At 36.4% G+C, this 22,250-nt stretch overlaps 1 protein-coding gene across 5 annotated transcripts in view; it reads right to left on the bottom strand.

Annotated features, from left to right (window-relative positions):
• The window catches only part of RPS6KC1 (ribosomal protein S6 kinase C1), a 187,052-nt gene that overhangs the window by 110,690 nt on the left and 54,112 nt on the right, over window positions 1–22,250 (bottom strand). For 4 of the 5 annotated variants that reach the window (XM_059144988.1, XM_059144987.1, XM_059144990.1 and 1 more), the window contains 2 exons: window positions 21,300–21,393; window positions 8,806–9,168 (listed from right to left, as the gene is read on the bottom strand). In XM_059144988.1, coding sequence (XP_059000971.1) covers window positions 8,806–9,168; window positions 21,300–21,393 — 457 coding nt within the window. The remainder of the gene's footprint in view (window positions 1–8,805; window positions 9,169–21,299; window positions 21,394–22,250) is intronic. The other variant, XM_059144991.1, reaches the window with a different exon arrangement.

Raw genomic sequence — 22,250 nt, 5'->3', positions numbered from 1 at the left:
TTAATAAAGAAAACACCAACTATAGCTCTTTTTTTAAAAGGTGATTTTTCAGCTCTCCTTGGGCTTAGATGTAGTTTGCACAGACATGTCTAAATGCACCAAGAAGGTAAGAATCTTGGGTAAATACAGGACCCATTATGGTTCCTCCCTCAGGAAAATGGTAAAGAAGATTGAAATAAGCCAGCATGCCAAGTACACGTGCTCCTTCTGTGGCAATACTAAGATGAAATGACGAGCTCCATAAAAACAGTACCCAGTGGTGCATGGACCTAGAGCACCACTTCTGCCATCACAGCAAAGTTTGCATCAGAAGACTGAGGAGCTGAAAGACCAACAGAAGTTCTACCATCTGAAACATTGCTATACTATAAGAAATGGGTTAATTTATGTAACAAAATTTCTTTGGGTTGTTGATAAATTGATTAGTTAGAGCTTCTGATTTGGGCTACATTAATTATGCTTTCTCAAAAGACTTGGAAACTAAAATTCCTTCTAATTTTTATTGAAAATAAATAAATAAAAGGTGATTTTCAATTTTTATAGAGTTGTAAGGGGACCGAAAAAATCAAAATAATATTGAAAAAGAACAAACTTCTCAAAGAGGATCATAAATCAAAACAGATAGAAGCTAATACATTAGAAGACAATATGATTACACCACCACTGCCTATTAAAATTACAGATTTTGGGAGCACCTGGGCAGCTTAGTTGGTTAAGCAACTGCTGACAGCTCTGGTCAAGATCCGGGAATACTAGATGGAGCCCTGTCTTGGGCTTCCCACTCAGGGGGGAGTCGGCGATTCCCTCTGTCCCTCCGCCTGCTCATGCTCTCCCTTCCTCTCTCTCTCAAAATAAATAAAATCTTTAAAAAATAAACAAATAAAATGAGACTACAGCTTTTGGTGTTGTTAGACTCACACTATATCATACTTTGTAGTGAAGTGGGCAGTCCCTAAAGGTAAATGGGCTGGACAATATTTTCATAATGTCTTCAAAGTTAACAAACACAATAAACAATTCAAATAAATTTTTATTTTTAAAGTTATACATTTTTACTTCTGAAATTCAGCAATAAGAAATCAGGTGACTTGCTTCCCTTTATCAAACATAAATTTACTACTACCTTTCCCACATATTCCCATATATCCATTCATTCTATTCATCCATATATTCATTCTAAATCAAACAAGGTTATACTTGGGTTTCTTAATACTTGAGTCATTTTTATTCAAAGCAATAAATCAATAACCCAAATTACCTTTTGCAATACTTGAGTATATATCATTATGAATGCACACAAACACCATATTCATAGAGCCTGGACACATTCTAGAACCAACCCTACAATTTTAAGCTAATCTAAGTGACTCAAAGAAACCTAGAAATATATGTGGGTTTGTGGTCTCCCCAGGAATTCTATTCCTCATTGTGGAAAGGGGAAAAAATAGTTAAGACCCAGTAAGAGACCCAGAATGATGTGGTACCTCAACATACAAAGTCACCGTTTTAAAAGTAAGTCTGGACATCTCCTAGGACAAGGATGGTGTAAACTAAGAAAAATGGCTTTGTATTGCTCATTATACCATCTACTAGGATGAAAACTGCAGAAAACTGTCTGCATTTCTTAGCTGAGTAGTAACATCAGAAATAGTCTCACTGGTCAAAAATATCAAGACAATCAAAGAAAACTCAGGTTATCAACAACATTCAGGAATGTTTTTCAATGTGAGATTTATAATGTATGCAGAAGATTTAAACAGAAACAGAGCAGATCTTATTTTGAAGGGTCATCATTCAATTCTGTATTTTTATTTAAAAACCATTCTATAATCACTATCACAATACCTAGTACATACTACTAACAAAAGCTTGTTGAAAGCTCAACTGAATGGACAGATGGCTGAATGAGCAAATAAAACAAATGGGAGGGAAAAGAATGATTATCAAAATAAAGTTTAAAAATATTGATACTCTCTGAAGACTAGTTTCTTCCTCATTTTAAAAGCTACTCTGATTAGTGAAGAAATGTATGAGAAGTAACATAGGCACAGTGGAAACAAGACAAGACTTGAACTCAAGAAAGATCCAGATTTAAATCTTAGCCAAAACTCTTAGTGGCTTGTGTTGTGGACCAAATTGTTTACTTTATACAAGTCTTAGTTTTCTCTACCTATAAAATGGGGACTATAGTATCTACCTTACAAACACAATAAACCAGAAATTTTGGCACCTAGAACAAACTAAACAAAACCAGTTCTCCAATCAACTCTGTCATTCATAATGTAGCCCACAGATGGGTGTTACTAACAATGCTCGCCATCTGGTAGCTTCCTGTTTTAAATAATTATTCTTGCTAACTAGGTGCCAAGCTTCTAGATTCATTACATTAAATGTTTGCACCCTCTAAATTTCAGTGTCCTTAGACAAAGCCCAGTATGACCAGCCATAGCTCAGATTATAGGTTAGTTCTGAGGGTTAAATATAATGTTAACAAAAACCCCTGTACAGTGACAGACATATAATAGACAATAAATCAATGTTACTTAAATATTTTATTAATACCTTTAAGTCACCCATTTGCCCCTCTAAATTCTCACAAATATTCTAATAAACCCACACCACGAATGCAGATTAATCATATCAGGCCATTGCAGAAATATATAAGAAAGAGAGAAGTGAAAGGATATGTATTGGAAACATTCTCTTCAAAGATTCAAGTTGATTCCTTCAATCTTGATTTTTGGATTTTCTGTCTTAAATACATAGAGACCTGATGACGTAAAAGAACAGAAGGTACCTCAATTTCAAGAGCCATTCCTAGATTAAGGAAACAAGTGAGGTGTCAGGTTCAAAAGGAGAATTCAAAGTTACCACTATCAGGGTATGCTTCTTCTCTGCAGGATGGGCAAATAGAACTGCTGCTATTGTGTTCTGCCTCTAGTCTCAGCTGTGCAAACACCAGTTAAGTAAGAAAAACATCAAGCCATCTTTATCAGATCTACAAACAACCCAGATAAACTCCTTTAGGATGAATAGTTTAGTTAGAATGAATAGTTAGTATTTAGAATAACAAAATTTGCCAAATCATAAGAGCCCTGTAAAAAGCATCCCTACTTAAGCTCTGAAAAATCATTTTCTCTGGATTATCAGATATCCAGAAGTAATGATTTTATTATAAAGTATTATCAAACCAAACCAAGGTCACAGATAACAATTCTATTTTCTTTTTTCCCCCACAGGCAACCACTCTCATAGCAAGAGTTAATTAAAAAATGATGCAGAGGTATTACTGGTTATAGTGATGTTTCAATAACAGCTTTACTAGACTAAAGCAAACTTCACCTAAGAAAACACCTCTTCTACTCATAAATGTCAAGTCAGGTCACAAGCTAAAGCCCCCAGTTTCCTCACAAATTAAAGAATAAATTCATCATACTCAACATTACACTCAATGGTGATTTGCTGAAAGCTTCTTCTAAGATCAGAAAAAAGACAATGATGCCCATTCTCACCACTTGATTCAACATAGTATTAGAAGACCTTGTCAGAGCAATCAGACAAGAAAAAGAAACAAAAATCATCCAAATCAGAAAAGAAGTAAAACTGTTTCTATTTGCAGATAGCATGCTATTATATATAGAAAACCCTAAAGACTCCACCAAAAAACTGTTAGAATAACAGATGAAATCTGTTAAAAATCATAAATAAGAGAAATTGAAGACAAAAATAAACAGAAAAATATTCCATGCTCATGGATTAAAAGAATTAATATTGTTAAAATGTCCATAATACCCAATGTTATCTATAGATTCAATGCAATCCCTATCAAAATTCCAATGACATTTTTCAAAAAGTAGGAAAAAAAATCCTAAAATTTGTATGGAACCCTAAAGGACCCCAAATAGCCAAAAAACCCTCTGAATAATGAATGAAGCTGGAGGCATCACATTTCCTGATTTCAAACTATATTACAAAGCTACAATAATCAAACCAGTATGGTACTGCACACATAGATCAATGGGATAAAACAGAGAGCACAGAAATAAAACCACACATATATACTAGGTCTCTTCAATAAATGGAGAAAAGGGACGCCTGGGTGGTTCTGTTGGTTAAGCAGCTGCCTTCAGCTCAGGTCATGATCCCAGTGTCCTGGGATTGAGTCCCACATCGGGATCCTTGCTCCACAGGGAGCCTGCTTCTCCCTCTGACTCTGCCTTCCACTCTGTCTGCCTGTGCTCGCTCTCTCTCTGACAAATAAATAAATAAAATCTTTAAATAAATAAATAAATAAATAAATGGAGAAAAGTCTCTTCAATAAATGGTACTGACAAAAATAACAAAATATCAACAAAAATAAACAGCTACATGCAAAACAATAACAGTAAACTCCTATCTCATACCACACACAAAAATTAACTCAAAATAAATTAAAGACCTGAACATAAGACCTGAAACCACAAAATCCTAGGGGAAAAAACAGGAGGGGTAAGCTTTCTTGGCATGATTTTTTGGATTTGACACCAAAAGCAAAGGCATCAAAAGCAAAAATAAACAAGTGGAACTACATTGAACTATAAACATTTTACACAGCAAAGGAAACCATCAACGAAATGAAAAGGCACTCTATCAACTGGGAGAAAATAGCTGCAAATCATATATTTCACAAGAGGTTAATATCCAAAATATATAAAGAACACAAAATCTAATAACAAAAAGCCTCTAAACAATTTGATTAAAAAATGAGCAAAGGAACTGAAAAGATATTTTCTCAGATATAAAAATGCCAAACAAGTACATGAAAAGGTACTTAACAACACTCATGATCACGGAACTACAAATCAAAACCACAATTAGATATTACCTCACACCTATCAGAATGTCTATCAACAAAAAGACAACAGATGGGACGCCTGGGTGGCTCAGTGGGTTAAAGCCTCTGCCTTGGGGCACATGGGTGGCTCAGTCGGTTAAGCATCTACCTTCAGCTCAGGTCATGATCCCAGAGGCCTGGGATGTAACCCCACATTGGGCTCCCTGCTCAGCAGGAAGTCTGCTTCTCCCTCTCCCACTTCCTCTGCTTGTATTCCCTCTCTTGCTTCTCTCTCTGTGTGTCAAATGAATAAATAAAATCTTTTAAAAATATGAAGGGGAAAAAAAAAAGCCTCTGCCTTCGGATCAGGTCATGATCCCAGGTTCCTGATCAAGCCCCACATCGGGCTCTCTGCTCGGCAGGGAGCCTGCTTCCCCCTCTCTCTCTGCCTGCCTCTCTGCTTACTTGTGATCTCTGTCTGTCAAATAAATAAATAAGATCTTTAAAAAAAAAAAAAAAGATAACAGATAACAAATGCTGGGCAGGACATGGAAAAAAGAGAGCTCTTATACACTATTGTTGGGAATATAAATTGGTGCAGTCACTAAAAAAACAGCATCAAGGCTCCTAAAAAAATTAAAAATAGAACTACCCTATGGTCCAGCAATTCCATTTCTAGGTATAAGTCTTAAGGAAACAAAATCACTATCTGAGAGAGGTACCTGCACTCTAGTTTATTTCAGCATTATTTACAACAGTCAAGACATGAAAACAACCTAAGTATCCACTAATGATTGAATGGATAAAGAAAATGTGATATGTGTACGTACACACACACACACACACACACACACAAATATTATTAGGCATAAAAAAGAAGGAAATCCTGCCATCAGACACAAGAATGGACCTTGAGGTCATTATGCTAAGTAAAATACATTAGACAGAGCAACAAATACTAAATTATCTCATTTATGTGTAGAATCTAAAAAGAACCAAACTCATAGAAGAGACTGGTGGTTACCAGAGGCAGGGATGGGGGTCGGTAAAATGGGTGAAAGCAGTCAAAAGGCATGAACTTCCACTTATAAGATTACTGAGTTTTAAAAATACTGTATCATATATTTGAAAGTTGATAAAAGAGTAGATCTTAAAAGTTCCCATTGCAAGGAAAAAAAAAGACTTGTAACTATGTGAGGGGAAGGATATTAACTAAACTTATTATGGTAATCATTTCGCAATACAGACATGTATCAAATCATGCTGTACCTTTAGTACTATGTTAATGTCAATTATAGCTCAATAAAACTGGGGGGGGGGGGGTTAAACCAATAATGTCCATACATCTGTTAGGTGATGACTGGTACACTTTTTAAGATTTTTTTTTTTTTTAATTTATTTAGTCAGAGAGAGAGAGCGAGAGCGAGCACAGGCAGACAGAGTGGCAGGCAGAGTCAGAGGGAGAAGCAGGCTCCCCATGGAGCAAGGAGCCCGATGTGGGACTCGATCCCAGGATCGACCTGAGCCAAAGGCAGCTGCTTAACCAACTGAGCCACCCAGGCGTCCCAATGACTGGTACACTTTTAAAAGCACCAAAAACACTGCCCTGACATTACATTTGACACATAGCTATAAGGACTAAAACAAAGGTTATTTTACACACTGGTTAAAAATTAGAATTCTGTGATTATGGTTCCCGCAGTTTGTATGAAAAAATCGATCACGTTATAAATAAGCAATAAAATGCTAAAAGCAATTAGTTGAGTAGAATTTTTTGGATTTGATGGCACATTAACAACAAAAACCAATCCATGGCAGGAATGGATATTGTAGTTTCAGAAAGACAAGCATATGTTAAATGGGAAAAACATGTTTAAATGATAACATTCCTTGAGACAGAGATCTAGTAGATTTGGTATCAAGTCCTAGTGAGAAATAATTCACCATCATATCACAAAGTAACTAACTAAATGACATTATTCAGTTATTTGCTGAAATGCATCCATAATTCTCATTTTGAAGCAATGATTTTTATTTTTCTGGTGCCATCAAGTGGTAACATTATGAAGTGCTCTCAGTTTAAATGCAAATAATTTTTCAACAGAAAAATATCACACCGATTATCCATGTCACTTAAATACTAGTGATTTTCCAGCACAAAATTATCTAAAAAGAAAAGGGAAAATATCAGAGCTAACTGCAGCTCATCCCGATTTTAAATTCCCAATCCAAAATTAGAGTTAAGACAAAGAATTAAAAAAAAAAAAGACAAAGAAAAATGTGTACATCTCTAAAGACTAGAACGCTCTACGGGCAAACATAAAACCCCAACTATGATACTACTTGAGTAACAAAATGACGTATCAGTCAAACCATGAGAAATGTTCCCTCTTAAAACTCCATTACAGGGCAGTAAAAGAATTATTTTTAAGGCAAAAGCCCAAAAGGACAAAGAGATTAAGAGAGAAGACTGCAGCAACATTTTACAAGCTAGAAAACAGATGGATGAGTGGTTATTGACTTAGGAAGCTCAAGAAAGCTGCCTGACTTATATGACACCGTAAATCTCTCCAAAAGTTTGGGAACTGGTAGCACTGCATAGCTGTGGAAATCAAAGTAAGGGCTAAAAACCAGAAAATTAGTCAAAATTCTGATTAAAAAGCACAAATACCACTCCACTGCAGTTTCATGTAATTAAAAGTTTCATGTCATTAAAATTAACTCCCTCTTCAGTCCATGCAGCCAAATATTCATCTTATACCACGTTAGAAGACTGAAAGTTCATCCTCTAATAAAAAAAAGAAAACTCCGGACAGGACACAAAGCAAAGTGAGGGGGAAAGTACTGTAGTAAAAAAGTGTCAGTGCTACAGGAGACTATGGTCCTTTGAATGGCACTAACAAGTCAAAGTTCACAGAACATCAGTAAAAATGACGATTTCCTGGAAAGCAAACCACTGGAAGAAGGTCCTATCAAAACTTTGATTACTGGGTCCAGAAAGTCACATGACTAACTGAGGTATGCTTCACACTCTTTCCATAAGGAAAAGACAAATGCCTAAAACAAAAATCTGATGCTTAAAAAAAGGCACGTCCTACTTATGACATTCAGAAACAATCAGCTCCCAGGACACCCCAGTAATTAGCTGAAAATTTATGACAACTAACAAAGAACAGAATAGTAGGCATATCAAGAACCTTTACATTTCATCTCCTCTCTTCAGGCCAGCAAGAGCAAATGCAGGAGGGGCGCATCTGCCTTTGGCTCAGGTCATGGCCGAGCACTGCCTCAGGCTCCCTGCTCAGCGGGAAGCCTGCTTTTCCCTCTCCTGCTTGTGTTCCCTCTCACTGTCTGTCTGTCTGTCTGTCTCTCTCTCTCTCTATCAAATAAATAAATAAAATCTTTTTTTAAAAAAGGAGTAAATGCACTAAAGAATCTTTGTGAGTACCTGAGAGATGAAGGCCGGTGAACACTAGCCATGTCAGAAAAAAACGATTACTGTTCATACAAGAGACATGGAGATTTGATTTTTTTAAAACCTTTTGTTGGTTAACTGAACCAAGTAGAGGGTGAAGCAGTTTCATGTAATTAAAAGTATAAACCCAACTGTAGGCTTTTGGGGGGCGGCAGGGGAGAGAACACACATAAGCGGGGCTGGGGCAGGGGAGAAGGAGAGAGAGAATCCTAAGCAGGCTCCATGCCCAGCACAAAGCCAGATGTGGGGCTCAATTTCACATCCCTGAAATCACGACCTGAGCCAAAATCAAGAGCCAAATGCTTAAGTGACTGAGCCACCCAGGCTCCTCCAAAATGTAGATCATTTAATCTTCAGTAATTTCTCATTTTCAGTTTTGTTTTTAGAGGATTATACACAAGGTATAATTTTCATATATACACTTTTCTTTCTAGATATAAAATATATATAAATATTAAAATATATAAAATATAAATACAAAAACATTCAAAACATATTAATACAGATAAAATTGTACCTTGAACACCTTCTAGGAGTAAATCAACTCCTTTCCTATAAAAATTGGAAGCAGCTTCATAGTCATCTTCTTCTTCTTTTTTTAAAGCCAGCTTTATTAATTCTCCTGCTTTCTCCAAATAATCTCTCTTGCCAAGCTTGGATTTTAAACTGCCAGGAAAGAGGCTGCGACTTTCCCGTTCTTCTTCTGGTTTGTTCTGTTCACTGTCAGAAGCAACAGCCCCTAGTGCTGAAGGATCCGAAGAAAGATTGAGACCAAAAGTTCTAATGGGAGAATTTTGATTGGAAGCCATTCCATCATCTAACTCAGCAAGAGAATCCGCGTCAACAGTAAGAGATACCAGATCACTGTCACTGGAGAAACCTAGAAATATGAGCACAACAGTAAATAGCTATTAAATTAAGAATCAGCCAAAAAGAATACAAATTATGCTGACTATTCATTTGTTCAGAGTATCCTAGTCGATTAGAAAGACTGTCACTGCCTGATAGAGATCAGTGCCTGGCAATTTGTTTCTGCTTACTTCATTCATTTCCCCACTCAATGTAAGCTCTAGAGGCCAATCTCCTTTGCCTTAATTTTCACACTAAAACTGAAGGCAAGTCTTTACACCTAGTCTTGTTGTCAAAAAGAAGAGCCTATACCAGAAGATCTTGTAACACCATCATTATGATCAAAGGAAGAGAATAAGAGCTTCAGGGTAAGACAAAAACAAGTGCTTGGATCTCAGCTCTTAAAACTTAACTATGTGACCAAGAGTGAGTCACTTAATAATATTACTTATTATGCAAGACTTCAAATGAGGAACAGAGTTAATGCATATAAAGCATAATAGACTTATCATTCAATTACAACTATTATAGCAATTATATAATCATTATTTAACCATTATACAATGTACCCTCACAGAGGTGTGCTTTTAGATAATCATCCAAATCTGGAAAATGTATGCCATTTAGTCGTGGGTCTTTTATTATTTTTTAAGGACTAAATTTTTAGAAATCTTTGATTCAATCTCTTTTGGAGAGATCTTTGGTCTATATATTCACCTCTTAGTTTTCCAAAAGAAAATGAATTGTATTGAAATATTCAGCAATGAAAATTCTTTCTCCCATTTCATAGAACTGACTTTATGGTAAATGAACATGAAGTCTTAGATCTCCCTTTACATTCTTAAAATAATTGAGAGCCTCAAAAGAACTTTTTTTTTTAGATTATACCTGTATGCATTTACCAATCTCAATATTTAAACAAACTGAACTTTTTTTAATTAAACACTAAACCCCATTACATGTTAAAATAATTTTTATTAAAAATAATTTATTCTAGGGGCACATGGGTGGCTCAGTGGGTTAAAGCCTCTGCCTTCAGCTCAGGTCATGATCCCAGGGTCCTGGGATCGAGCCCCACATTGGGCTCTCTGCTCCGCAAGGAGCCTGCTTCCTCCTCCCTCTCTCCTTGCCTCTCTGCCTACTTGTGATCTGTCTGTCAAATAAATAAATAAAAATCTTTTTTTTTAAATTTTTAAAAAAATAATAATTTATCCTAGGGGCATCTGGGTGGCTCAGTATGTTAAGCATCTATCTTCAGCTCAGGTCATGATCCAAGGATCCTGGCATCAAGCCCCATGTCAGGCTCCCTGCTCAGTGGGGTGCCTGCTTCTCCCTCTCCTTCTGCCTCTCCCCACTGCTCCTGTTCTCTCTCTCTCTCTCTCTCTCTCTCTCTCTCTCTCAGATAAATAAATAAAATCTTTAAAAATAACAATAATAATAATAATTTATTCTAGGGGCATCTGATGGCTCAGTTGGTTAAGCATCTCCCGTCAGCTCAGGTCATGATCTCTGGGTCCTGGGATCAATCAAACTCCACGCCAGGCTCCCTGCTCAGTGGGGAGCTTGCTTCTCCTTCTCCCTCTGCTGGCTCATGTGCTCTTGCCCCCCCCCCTCTCTCATGTATGAATAAATAAATAAAATCTTACCCCAAAAAACTCACAAAACTATATTCTCCAAAACAAAAAAGTGACACTGTTTTAAACCTTTTTAACAGAAGGTAACTAGATTCTCACCAGATCCTGTACTCAATCTGTTTTCATATTGTTTTGGTAGAAAGATTTGAGGAAAATCTGACGCAGATATGTAATGAACATGGGGTGAGTATTTTAGTAGCCTTTTTGAATATTTATAGATATTATTTTTTGATACTACACCAAAATTTGCCAAGTGGTAGTTTCTTAAAGCTTAGTTGCCATGTAGAATATAAATTCCTCTCAATGAAATTTCTGTTTCTGTTACATTTGAATCCCTTGGTCTGTCTTGCACACCAAATGGCTCTTTTATCCATGCCTGTGTTTGTAACTTCACACACTGGGCATTTTGAAAGTACGGGTTCCCTGCATTTAACTGCTCTTCCAAATACCGACAAATTTCATGATCACAATATTCCCCTCAACATCACATGTTACTGTCATCATCAATCTCATCAGAATATTTTCTTTATATACTGTGAAACTGTCAAGCTCAAAGTAGCAGATATGAGTTCTTCAAAATTCAGGCACCTGGCTGGCTCAGTCGGTACAGTTTGTCATTTCGAACCCCATGCTGGATGTAAAGATTAAAAACAACAACAACAACAAAACCAAGTTCTCCAAAATTTGAATTTGGAAATGAAAACTCACCATTTTGCCACTGGCAACAAATACTGTCAGTTGTTTTCCCTAAAGTGTCAGCTCACTTCGTTTGCTTTTGAAAAAATAGTCACCAAATACCCAAGCCTAAAATAATTAGTTTGTTAATGGCTCTTTCAAGCGAAAATGGTATCCCAAGAGCAAAGCAGCTAGTTCATGGCTCAAGCAAGTGCTTCTCCTCCGGACAACCACAGCAATTCAGTATGCAGAAATGCAGAAGTGTTTGATGCATACTTCCATTTTGCCACACAGAGTATCAAAAAGACATGTACCCAAAGGTTGAGATTTGATAAAAATTAATACTTTTTATTGCTTTATCAAGGGTATTCTTAGGCAAAATTAGCACTGGCATTACTGCAAGTACATGCAAGGATTCCTGCTACCGTCTGTCCTAGTCCTGCCTGAAGCTCGGGCGAGCAGTTTCACCTAACATTGCTTCTGCATCATGAGTGCAAATGTCAACACAAGTGAAAAAGGCAAATAATTTCCCAGATTATTATAAAATGTTTCTGCCGTGGGAACCCCCTGAAAAGATCTCCAGAATACCCAGGTATCTGAAGACCATACTTTGAGAGCCACTGATCTATATCATTCAATAACATTGATAACAGAGCTAGGTAAAAATTAAGTTTGGGGTCTGTTTCACCACCTAATATTGGCTTTCAAGTTTCTCAGGAAAGAAAATATATTGAAAGGAAAATTTTTCCCTCAGGAACATACACAAAGCCAACTTAAAGGTGGGTTAGACTATACAACTCTAGATCAGGGATCAGCAAACTTTCCTTCTGAGGGCTAGAGAGTGAGTATTTTAGGCTTTGTGAGACATATGAGCGATGTCACAACTGATCAACTCTGCTACTGTAATACAAAAGCAGCCACAAATAATACGTAAACAAATAAGTATGACTATGTTTCAGTAACACTTTATTTATGGACGCTGAAATTTAAATTCTATATAACTTTCACATGCCACAAAATAATATTCTTTTGAATTTTTTCATTCATTTTAAAATGTAAAAACCATTCTTAGCTAGTAGGTCATATATAAACAGGTGGCAGGTCACATCTGGCCCAGAGGCCATAGTTTGTCAACCCTTATTATAGACTCAAATTGCTTACTTCATATCAAATAAAATAAGTTAGGGTAAAAACATGTTACTGGCAGCTAAACTCTAGTTTCAAATCAGCTTCAGACACTACTTTGGCACCCTGTCAACATATCCTGTTTTCAGGGTTTTTTTTTTTATCAAATCCTTAGAATGCCCAGAAAGAACTCATTTTATTCCCTAAAAGCAAAAGACTTCATTAAATCCACAATCTGAGATGAGATTCCTTGGACCTAGTGGGAATCTTCACTCTCTGACATTTCAACTGTACAGACTACACTTCAAAATCAAAATCTTTTACAGCAGCCTACAAAATTATTTATCCACCATTCTGAGAAATATATAAACTTTAAAAGAGATTTTTTTTAAATAATCTACAAATATTTTATATATCCCAATGTATACTTAATTCCTTAAATGGGGGCTTTATATAACCTGGTCCATTGATATTAATAAACAAATAGACAAAGCTTAGAAAAATAAGTTCTGGTTTATACAGCTAACCATAAAATAAAGGAAATGCTGTTATAGATCTTCTGTCTGCTCTCTGGTGTCTTGTCACTATAACCTTCACATCATCTATCACATTGTACTGTTTCATGTTTTGCCTGATTTTCCTTTCTAACAAGAATAATACCAAAGGGCAAAGGGGTAAAATTATGTGTACTCAGTTTCTTGGCTTTTGACCACAAAAATTTAGTGACATAGTCTTATTTCCTCTCTTACCTTTCCAATCGTATTTTGTTAGCAACGGAAATCATGATTAAATAAAATTAAATCAGAAGAATAAGACCATCAAAACACCTAGGAAGAAAGTTAGATAATGAAACAAACTAATAAATAATAATAGTATTAAAATTGTTTCTTTTTCAAATTCTACCTAATTCTACATGAAGAATCTTTCAAAGTGAGGAAACAAAAAATAGTGGGTTAGGATGAAGAATTTTTCTAGTCCAACTAGGAAAAGTAAAGGGAAGCAAAAAGATTTCTGATTTAATCTTTCTGGAGAACAATTCGGCAATATATATCAGATGCAAAAAATTCTTATATCTTTGACCCAGAAAATCAGCAATTTATATCAGAAACAATCAGAGGTATAAAAGATCTATACATGAGAATATCCATCACAAAAATTAGTGAAAATTTGGAAATAACAAATTCCTAACAATAGATTCTGGCCCATCCCATTGAGAAAATATTATGCAGCTATTAAAAATTATGTTATAGAAGAATGCTTAATGCTAAAGTGTTTATTATCTATGATGCAAAAACGACAAACTCTAAAGCAGTATACACATATACTATAATTCCAATTTTAAAATGAAAACAGAGGGGAAAAGGCTAGAGAAGTGTATCAAATATGGACAGTAATTTTCCCTGTACGGTAAGATGACAGGTTGACTCTCACCACATTCCTTTAGGATGGCAAGCTCTTAAGCCTCGGTATCTGAAGGATTTCAAAGGAGATGCAGTGAGGGCTAAAACTGTAAGTTTGTTGGTGAATAAATCTGTGTTATACAGATACAATTTATACAATATAGGCCCGTATGACTCATCCAGCAGCCAGTGCCAAGAATTCCTAACTTAAGAGAGAAGTAGGAAGTGACTATAGACAGATCTGTTTGACACAGACTAACCCCGACATTTCTTCCTTGCCTATCTTCTTCCTTCACCCTACCCCCCCAAAAAAAGCATCCTACCAGATCTGAAAAGACCAACTCTATCATATCGCAACTATACACTGCGACTAATCACCTTCTTGTACTCTCTGAAATCTTTCCTTCTGCATTTAAGCAACTTCTGAATCCCATTCTTCTCAATGAAGTATGCCTCAACCAACTCAAGAACACACCCCTTTCACCACCGCAGCAAGGAACCATTTACTTACACATGTACTCAGAACCTAGTTTGTTCACCTTATAACCTTAATATATCTACTTTTAAAAGTGCTTGAAATCACAGTCCTGTCATTCAACCTGTTTCATACAAAGCTCCATATAAATATCACATGAAGTGGAAACGAGCTTCCGAAAACCCAGAAAGAAAGTTAATAAGATACAGAGAGCAGCCAACAAGTAAGAGGTTCTCAGGGTGAGTAGGAAGAACATTGTAGATAAGGCAGGGCAACAATTGACAAGTCAGAGACTCTTTGTCAAAAGTTAAACCAACCTGAAGTCAATCCATGTTTAAAGGGGCCCTCTGGAGCCATCATGAGAGTAAAAGGTACATGCTTCACCAACACCATCAAGACAAAAACCTCAGCCTTTTGGGGAAGAGATGGGAGGGGGAAGAGTCAAAGGTTCTATGAAAGCGTTCTGCCTCCAGGTTCATATCACAGAGATTTAAGTCTCAGGGCTATTAGAGGGCCCCAGGTGACCGGTTAAAAAGCAGCTACAGACATGAGGGGTTTCTATAGCATCCCAGTTCACCTACCTACCCTCACCTTCTGTGCTTTGAACTGCTCAGAGTAGGGCAGTCTAGTGAAATCTGTCTAGGACACCACCTCTGAAAGACAGGCACCGGGGGAAAAGGTGGAGTTGCTATAGAATAAATCTTTATACTATAAACTATCAGAAATCTGTATTTGAAGACCATCTGCAAAAAGAGATCAGTTTCCTTTAGAACAACAGGTGGTCTCTCATGGTCAACTATATATAAAATACATGGCCTCATTATTATTAGCTGATAGCTTTCACTGAGCACTGAGGTTCACTCAACGAAAGGGAATTTCTACTTTTCCTAGTAGCAATGACTCATGCTTCACACACAAAGCAAAATATCTAGCCAGGAGAACAAAGGTCACCCTGAAACAGAAGACATACATATCAATCTCCATTAAGAAACAAGCCCTTATTAATATGATTTTAGGTGAAAATGTAAACTTAAAACTTAATGCCAATTAAGACTCCCATACTTGATTACCAACTTATCATTTAGAAATAGCTACTGTTACGAAAAAGTACCATTCCTTTGATGTTTCACATTTTTATAATGTCCTGGGGACAAGTCTTTGCTTTACCCTTGAAAATTTATGAAAAGAGCACCAGTATATTTACTGCATATTTGGTGAAAAACAGAATGACCTCAGAAAACAACACATCAATCAAAATTACAACCATAATACTGCTACCTTATCGCGAGCAACAAAGATCTATGAGTTGGCTTCCCTTTCTACCTAATGAACTTTTCATGCTGCTATTCTCCATAATCTTCTCTGCAAATCAGACCTGCTACCAGCATACAAGTAGCTCACACTGAGCTTTCTATACCAAATATGTATTCTCACTGCCTCCTTCTCCATAAAATTAAATCTCTTCTTTCGAAATATACTATTAATTGCTGCCGACTACCTAGAATGCCTGGACTGCCTTGGGCACATGGCTTTACTTCTCTGAAATTCCAATTTTTTAATTGTGGAATAAAGGATTTATTTGCATCATTCTTAATGTTTCTTCTACTCTAAAACACCTCCCACGACATATCATAAATTTTTAAAATCTTCCCCATCCAATCCCTAACATCCTAATAGCTAACACTATCCTCAATAGCCCTAGGGTTTTTAAGAGTCAATAGTTATAATTTGTATCATTTGTTTTACGTGTACACATACAGTAACACATTCTCATTTGTATTTTCTTGAGAATAATGATCTATTCTTCTTTCCCTATTTATTTTAAGCTCCCTCACCAGAGAAAATTCAGCTAATACAGGACAATGAATAACATAAGTAGATAAGCACTTAAGAGCAAAAGGAACTTCAAAGTGAATATTCTCATAATACAGGAGGGCCTACAATCATTCCTATAACAAGATTTGGAGTTCTCATGGCACCACCTAGTGGATGTTTGCACTAAATTCTACTTTAAATTACTTTTAATTAGGCTTTCTATATTTTGTCATCTTACACCACTTCTATGTAATGCACAGACTTGAAGTCCGCCTAAAAAATAGATTTAGGCTATTAAGTAGCCAATCAACTGAAGAATATTCCTTTTTAAAATGATGCTGCCTCAAAGCATTGCCTTTAAATCAACTAAATGAAAATAACACAAATAATAAAAAAGAAAGATATAATAATAATAAAATGGTACATTAACACAGAAGATTTTCTTCAAACTTAAATAACTATATGCCCTTTTAATTAGTCTCCCCTAACAGTTTAAAAGTAATCAACATTATACAGTTTAATACAGTTTAATCTTCATGCTTTAATGGAAAGAATTATCACCCCGCCATCAAATAAAAACACAAATCTTGAACTGAAAGTGATTTCAGAGATCACTTATACAGACCAGCAATGTACACCTCATTTACTCTAAAACAGCTAACTCAAGACAGCTTAATAGATCCTTTCTTATGTCTACAATTGCTACATTTGAACCCCAGGGAGCTCTTAACCCACAATTTACTACAAAAAAAAAAAAAAAAAAGAGGAAGAAGACGACCCAGCTACCCCAGGAGACATTTAAGAACATTCACTCTTAAGATCTACACATAAGAAGTTGATCTCTCAATTTGTATTTGCGGTTATGATCACCTAATTATTTTCTCTTGTTTGGTGCATACACCTGGAAAATGTCCCTCCCATAATTGCAAAGAAGTCAAGTAACCTATTAGGGAGAGGAAATGACACAGGTTACCAGATGAGAGTCTACCAACATCAAAGGCTCCAGTATCAAGGCCAGCATGGCAGTAAAGCAACCTACATCCTTCAAACAGGCCAACAGATGAGAGAAACATGTCAAGAAGCTCAATTCCAATGCACCATTTTGGCCAGATTTCCACAAATGTCATAGTAACTTCATAGCTAAGTTTGACCAAATGAAAAGATGCAAGTTTAAAAAGGAAATAAGATGTTAGCAATCAAGTCAATCTTGATTTAATTTAAGTTTAATTTCTCTGGACAAAGGAGATAAAGAGTGACCAACATTTTATTTTAAAAACATAAAACAATATTAACTCTTTATCTAAAACCTACTGAATAATTTTATAATTTTCAATTTCATATTAGATAAAATATATTTACATGTTAATTACCAAGTTACTGGTTTTATGAAACCTTTTCAAAGGGGTTTCCTCTATCCCACTACTATCAAATAAAGATAGTTTAAAAAATAAAAAAACATTAATCCAGCTCCTTATGTTTCCCTCAGAAAACTTTCCTTCAAGGTAAATTAAGACCTGTTGATTGCCTTTTTACGGTACTAATAAAAATAATGATCACTTAGCCTCTACATCTGTTCTCTGAGAGGAGATATACTTGCCATGTCATTCTAACTCTACTGAAGGACACTGAAACACAGACTATATATTAAGATTTGCCCCTCTGGCACATTTCACTGGCAGACTAAATCACAAGTATGAGAAATGAATACACCTTTGAAACACCATTTAAAATACTACACTCAGAGGAGTTGTTAGGAAGTGAATCACCTCCTCACATTTTGGCTCTAAATCCAAACCACAAGCACTTGCCACCACATCCCTCTACAACCCTCCATTTCCCTGCAGTACCTGTGGGGCTTGGCCAGCTGCCAGCTTTCCCGCTCTTGCTAGGAGAGACCTTCTCCCTTGGCTGTCTGGGGGTTTGCAGACCTTTTGGTAGGAAAGTATATCTCCACTTACCCAGTATGCCAGACAATCTCATGATATTTAAAAGTCATTTCCCCTCTCATAAAATAATGAATTTGCGAGCTGCCTGACACTCTGATCTGTATTTGTCAACAAGGTGTCTTTCAGCAGGATTCATTAGTCAGGCATAAAGGTTTTTAAAGGGAGAGGGTAAAAAACATAAGCATTAACAGCCTTTCTAGGTCCACATTTTGCATTCGTCATGGATCACAGCAGGTTTCAGAGATGGTAATACAGCAGGAGAACCGAACTAAACACAGAAAGGATAAAATGCCAGCATTACTTTTTGGCAGTGTAAGGCTTTTCCAGTTTCCCCCAGTCTCTCTCATAAAAGCATATTCCTAAAAGATAAACCCTTCCAAGGAAAACCCATCTTTTCAAAACTTCAAAGGCAAATCGAGAAACAACTGCTTTAGTTAGGGCAGCCCACACCATCTGTCCCAGTGTGCCAGAGGTGGTCCTGGTGTATGCATGTGGTCTCACTGTACTTATTAAAGCATCCTCTTTACTTCTCAGAAGTGTGTGTCCCACTTTGAACAATAAATTACAAACTCATCCTAGCTTTAGGTAATATCTTATTTAACCACGTTTTTACCACAGCCACATTTTTTTTTTAAGATTTTATTTATTTATTTGACAGAGAGAGATCACAAGTAGGCAGAGAGGCAGGAAGAGAGAGAGGAGGAAGCAGGCTCCCCACTGAGCAGAGAGCCGGATGCGGGACTCGATCCCAGGACCCTGAGATCATGACCCGAGCCGAAGGCAGCGGCCTAACCCACTGAGCCACCCAGGCGCCCCCCACAGCCACATTTTAACCCTGAACTGCTTCCCATATTTTAGAACACCAGCCCAAGAAAACACATTCCTAATAATAATGTTGTCCCCTTCTCTTCCAGATGATAACAAAGCACAAAAAACCTCTGTATCATTCCCATTCCTGATGACCTTACACTGAAATAGGTTCCTAAAACACACATCTCCCACCATAGCTGACTCACACCTACTATAAAAAAGGCTTATTATAGAAATCGAAAGAATATAGCCATCCCCAAATCATGCAACCTTTGATTTCTGTAACAAAACACAAAAAGAGAGAAACTAAAAAAACGTTCTACAATTTCCAAGAACTGTACTCCTCACTGAACACTTTCCTACAATCTTTCTATTTGTCCCACAACTGGATGTCACCAAATCAGCACATCTACAGGCAGAAGATACCCTCTCCCTCTTTCTCAGGAAAAGAGTATCTCTGGGGCAATAGCCAGATCAAGTTATCCCAGATAAAGTTACCTACCAAGGAAACCGGCTCTAACAACAGAATCCCCCTGGGAACCCAAGTAGGGACTAGATTTTTCAAAGCCTGGCAAGGACCTGCAGATCAAAACAGGTTACAAAGAACAGGTATTTGGGGGACGCCTGGGTGGCTCAGTTGGTTAAGCAGCTGCCTTCGGCTCAGGTGATGATCCCAGCGTCCTGGGATCGAGTCCCACATCGGGCTCCTTGCTCAGCAGGGAGCCTCCTTCTCCCTCTGCCTCTGCCTGCCATTCTGTCTGCCTGTGCTCGCTCTCTCCCCCTCTCTTTCTCTGATAAATAAGTAAAATCTTTAAAAAAAAAAAAAAAAAAAAGAACAGGTATTTGGACTATAGAGGAAATTTTCCAGTGTTTTCCTATGACCTTAGCTGATTCAGTGTAGAGTCAAAGATATTGAGGACCTAATGGAAATCCCTGGGCCTGAGATCCCTGTACATTACACAAAACACTAGGTATAAATGAACGGACTTCGTTTTTAAGTCAGTGGGAGCCACCATGAAGCACAAGAAGAGCTAATCATTTCTCAAGTGGTGGCAACAAAAGAAAAACAAATTTTATGAGACTGACATGCTACCTACTACACTAACAAGACACTTGAGAACCAAATTTTAAATGCTCCAGCCTACACAATGAATGGGAACTTGCTACTCCTATCAAATTAAGATAGGAAGTTACTGCAGTAAATCTGTATCTATGTTCATCTATGTTCATCTATGACATCAGTACATATCCCTACAAATACATCACTTAAATGAGATTATGGCTACCTCCCATATTCAGCGTCCTCCTCTACCATAAACTGTTATCCATTAAAGAGATCACGAAATATGCAGTCTATGATTTTACTTTTATATAAAAACAAACTCAAGCCTCCTCAAACAAATCTAATTACCTATATTAAATACTCTCCCTCCAAGTCTCCAAATCTCTTTCTAAATTCCAAAATCCTCCCTGGAATAAAACTAGCTAAGGAAATTTAAAGACCAAAATGTATAGATTTTAAATCTTCATAAAAATCCAAGGATGGCTTAACAAAGGAATAAAAAGAGATTAAGCATTCTTGAATTAAAGTGATTAAAATTTCAAAAACTGCTTTGGTTTAAATTCATGTTATTACAAAAACATACTGAAAACACTAAAACTGCCCGAGGTTTGTTCTTTCTAGGAACATGACTAAACTTTTAAAGCCAGTCTTAAAATTGTCTAAAAGTCGGATGCTGCTGAATAAACTTTAGTAAAATATTCTTTTTTTTTTTAAAGATTTTATTTTTTATTTGACACAGAGAGAGAGAGATCACAAGTAGGCAGAGAGGCAGGCAGAGAAAGGGGGTAGGCAGACTCCCTGCTGAGCCAAGAGTCAGATGCGGGACTTGATCTCAGGACCCTGAGATCATGACCTTAGCCAAAGGCAGAAGCTTAACCCACTGAGTCACCCAGGTCCCCCTAGGAAAATATTCTTAACACTAGACAATAAAACTTCTGAACATTCATTATACCACATTTCATCAAATCTAATATGCCACTGATTATAGGATAAATCATTATTTTACATACCACTAAGAAAGAAAAAAGCTGTCAATTAAATGTAAGATATCATCAACCCAATATCATGCGTATCAGTGATACTAAATGCAAAGAAAAAATTATCTTAGAATTGGTGAAATACTCTCAAATTCCTATAGCCATCTATTCTTTTGCAATTCAAATATGATTTATAGTCGGCAATCGAAACCATGAAATGAAAAAATATCAAAATATCCTACCTTCTGTACTACATTCAGGAAAGCTATCAACGAGGGAATCCGAATAAGCTGCAGCAGGGCCAATCAATTCAGAACCATCATTAATTATTCCACCCTAAAAAGAGGAGAGGAATTGTGTTTCGTTGTTAATGGAAGTATTTTAAAAATGAGTAATAAATGAACAATATTATCTCAATTATGTGTAAGGATTGCAGAAACTATGCATCTGTTGAACTAGATAATAATTGTTTTAAAAAAATAAGAATATCACTACTGATTCATCAATTGTAACAAATGTATCACACCAATGCAAGGTGTTAATAATACTGGAATGTGTGAAGGAGAAAGGGGAATAGAAAAGCACTATGCTTTCCTTTTTTTTTTTTTTTTTTAATTTTTTTATTTGAGAGAGAATGTGTGTGCATGATCACAGGCAGAAGGGGCAGAGGGAGAGCGAAACTTAAGCAGACTCTGCACTGAGCACAGAGCCCACCAGGCTGGATCTCACGACCCTGAGATCATGACCTGAGCTGAAATCATGAGTCAGAAGCTTAACCAACTACACCACCCAGGTGCCCCTGAAAACACTATACTTTCTGCACAATTTTTCTGTAAACTAAACTGCTCTAAAAAACCATCTATTATTAAAATCTATCTTTAGTCTATTAACATTCAAAAGGAATATTGTGTTTATAATATCATATGGCTTGTTATATGGCATTTTTTTAAAAATCTATCAAAAATACTCATTTAAAAAATGCAAGGAAAAAAAGAACCACTCACCAACTAAAGACTATTTTTTGCTCCATACCCTTAATGACTGGTCTTTCTAATTATTGATAAATGATGGGACTCCATTAGAAGTCATTTAATTTTATCAAATTACAAACTACAATATATCACACAGCACCTCAGTGATTCCAGAAGTACCTTAAATTTGAAAACCACTTGGACATAATAATGTATGTAAAA

The sequence above is a fragment of the Mustela lutreola genome, chromosome 14 (genome assembly GCF_030435805.1).
Source record: "Mustela lutreola isolate mMusLut2 chromosome 14, mMusLut2.pri, whole genome shotgun sequence".
Taxonomy (NCBI): Eukaryota; Metazoa; Chordata; class Mammalia; order Carnivora; family Mustelidae; genus Mustela; species Mustela lutreola.
This window is presented reverse-complemented; position numbering and strand designations above follow the sequence as displayed.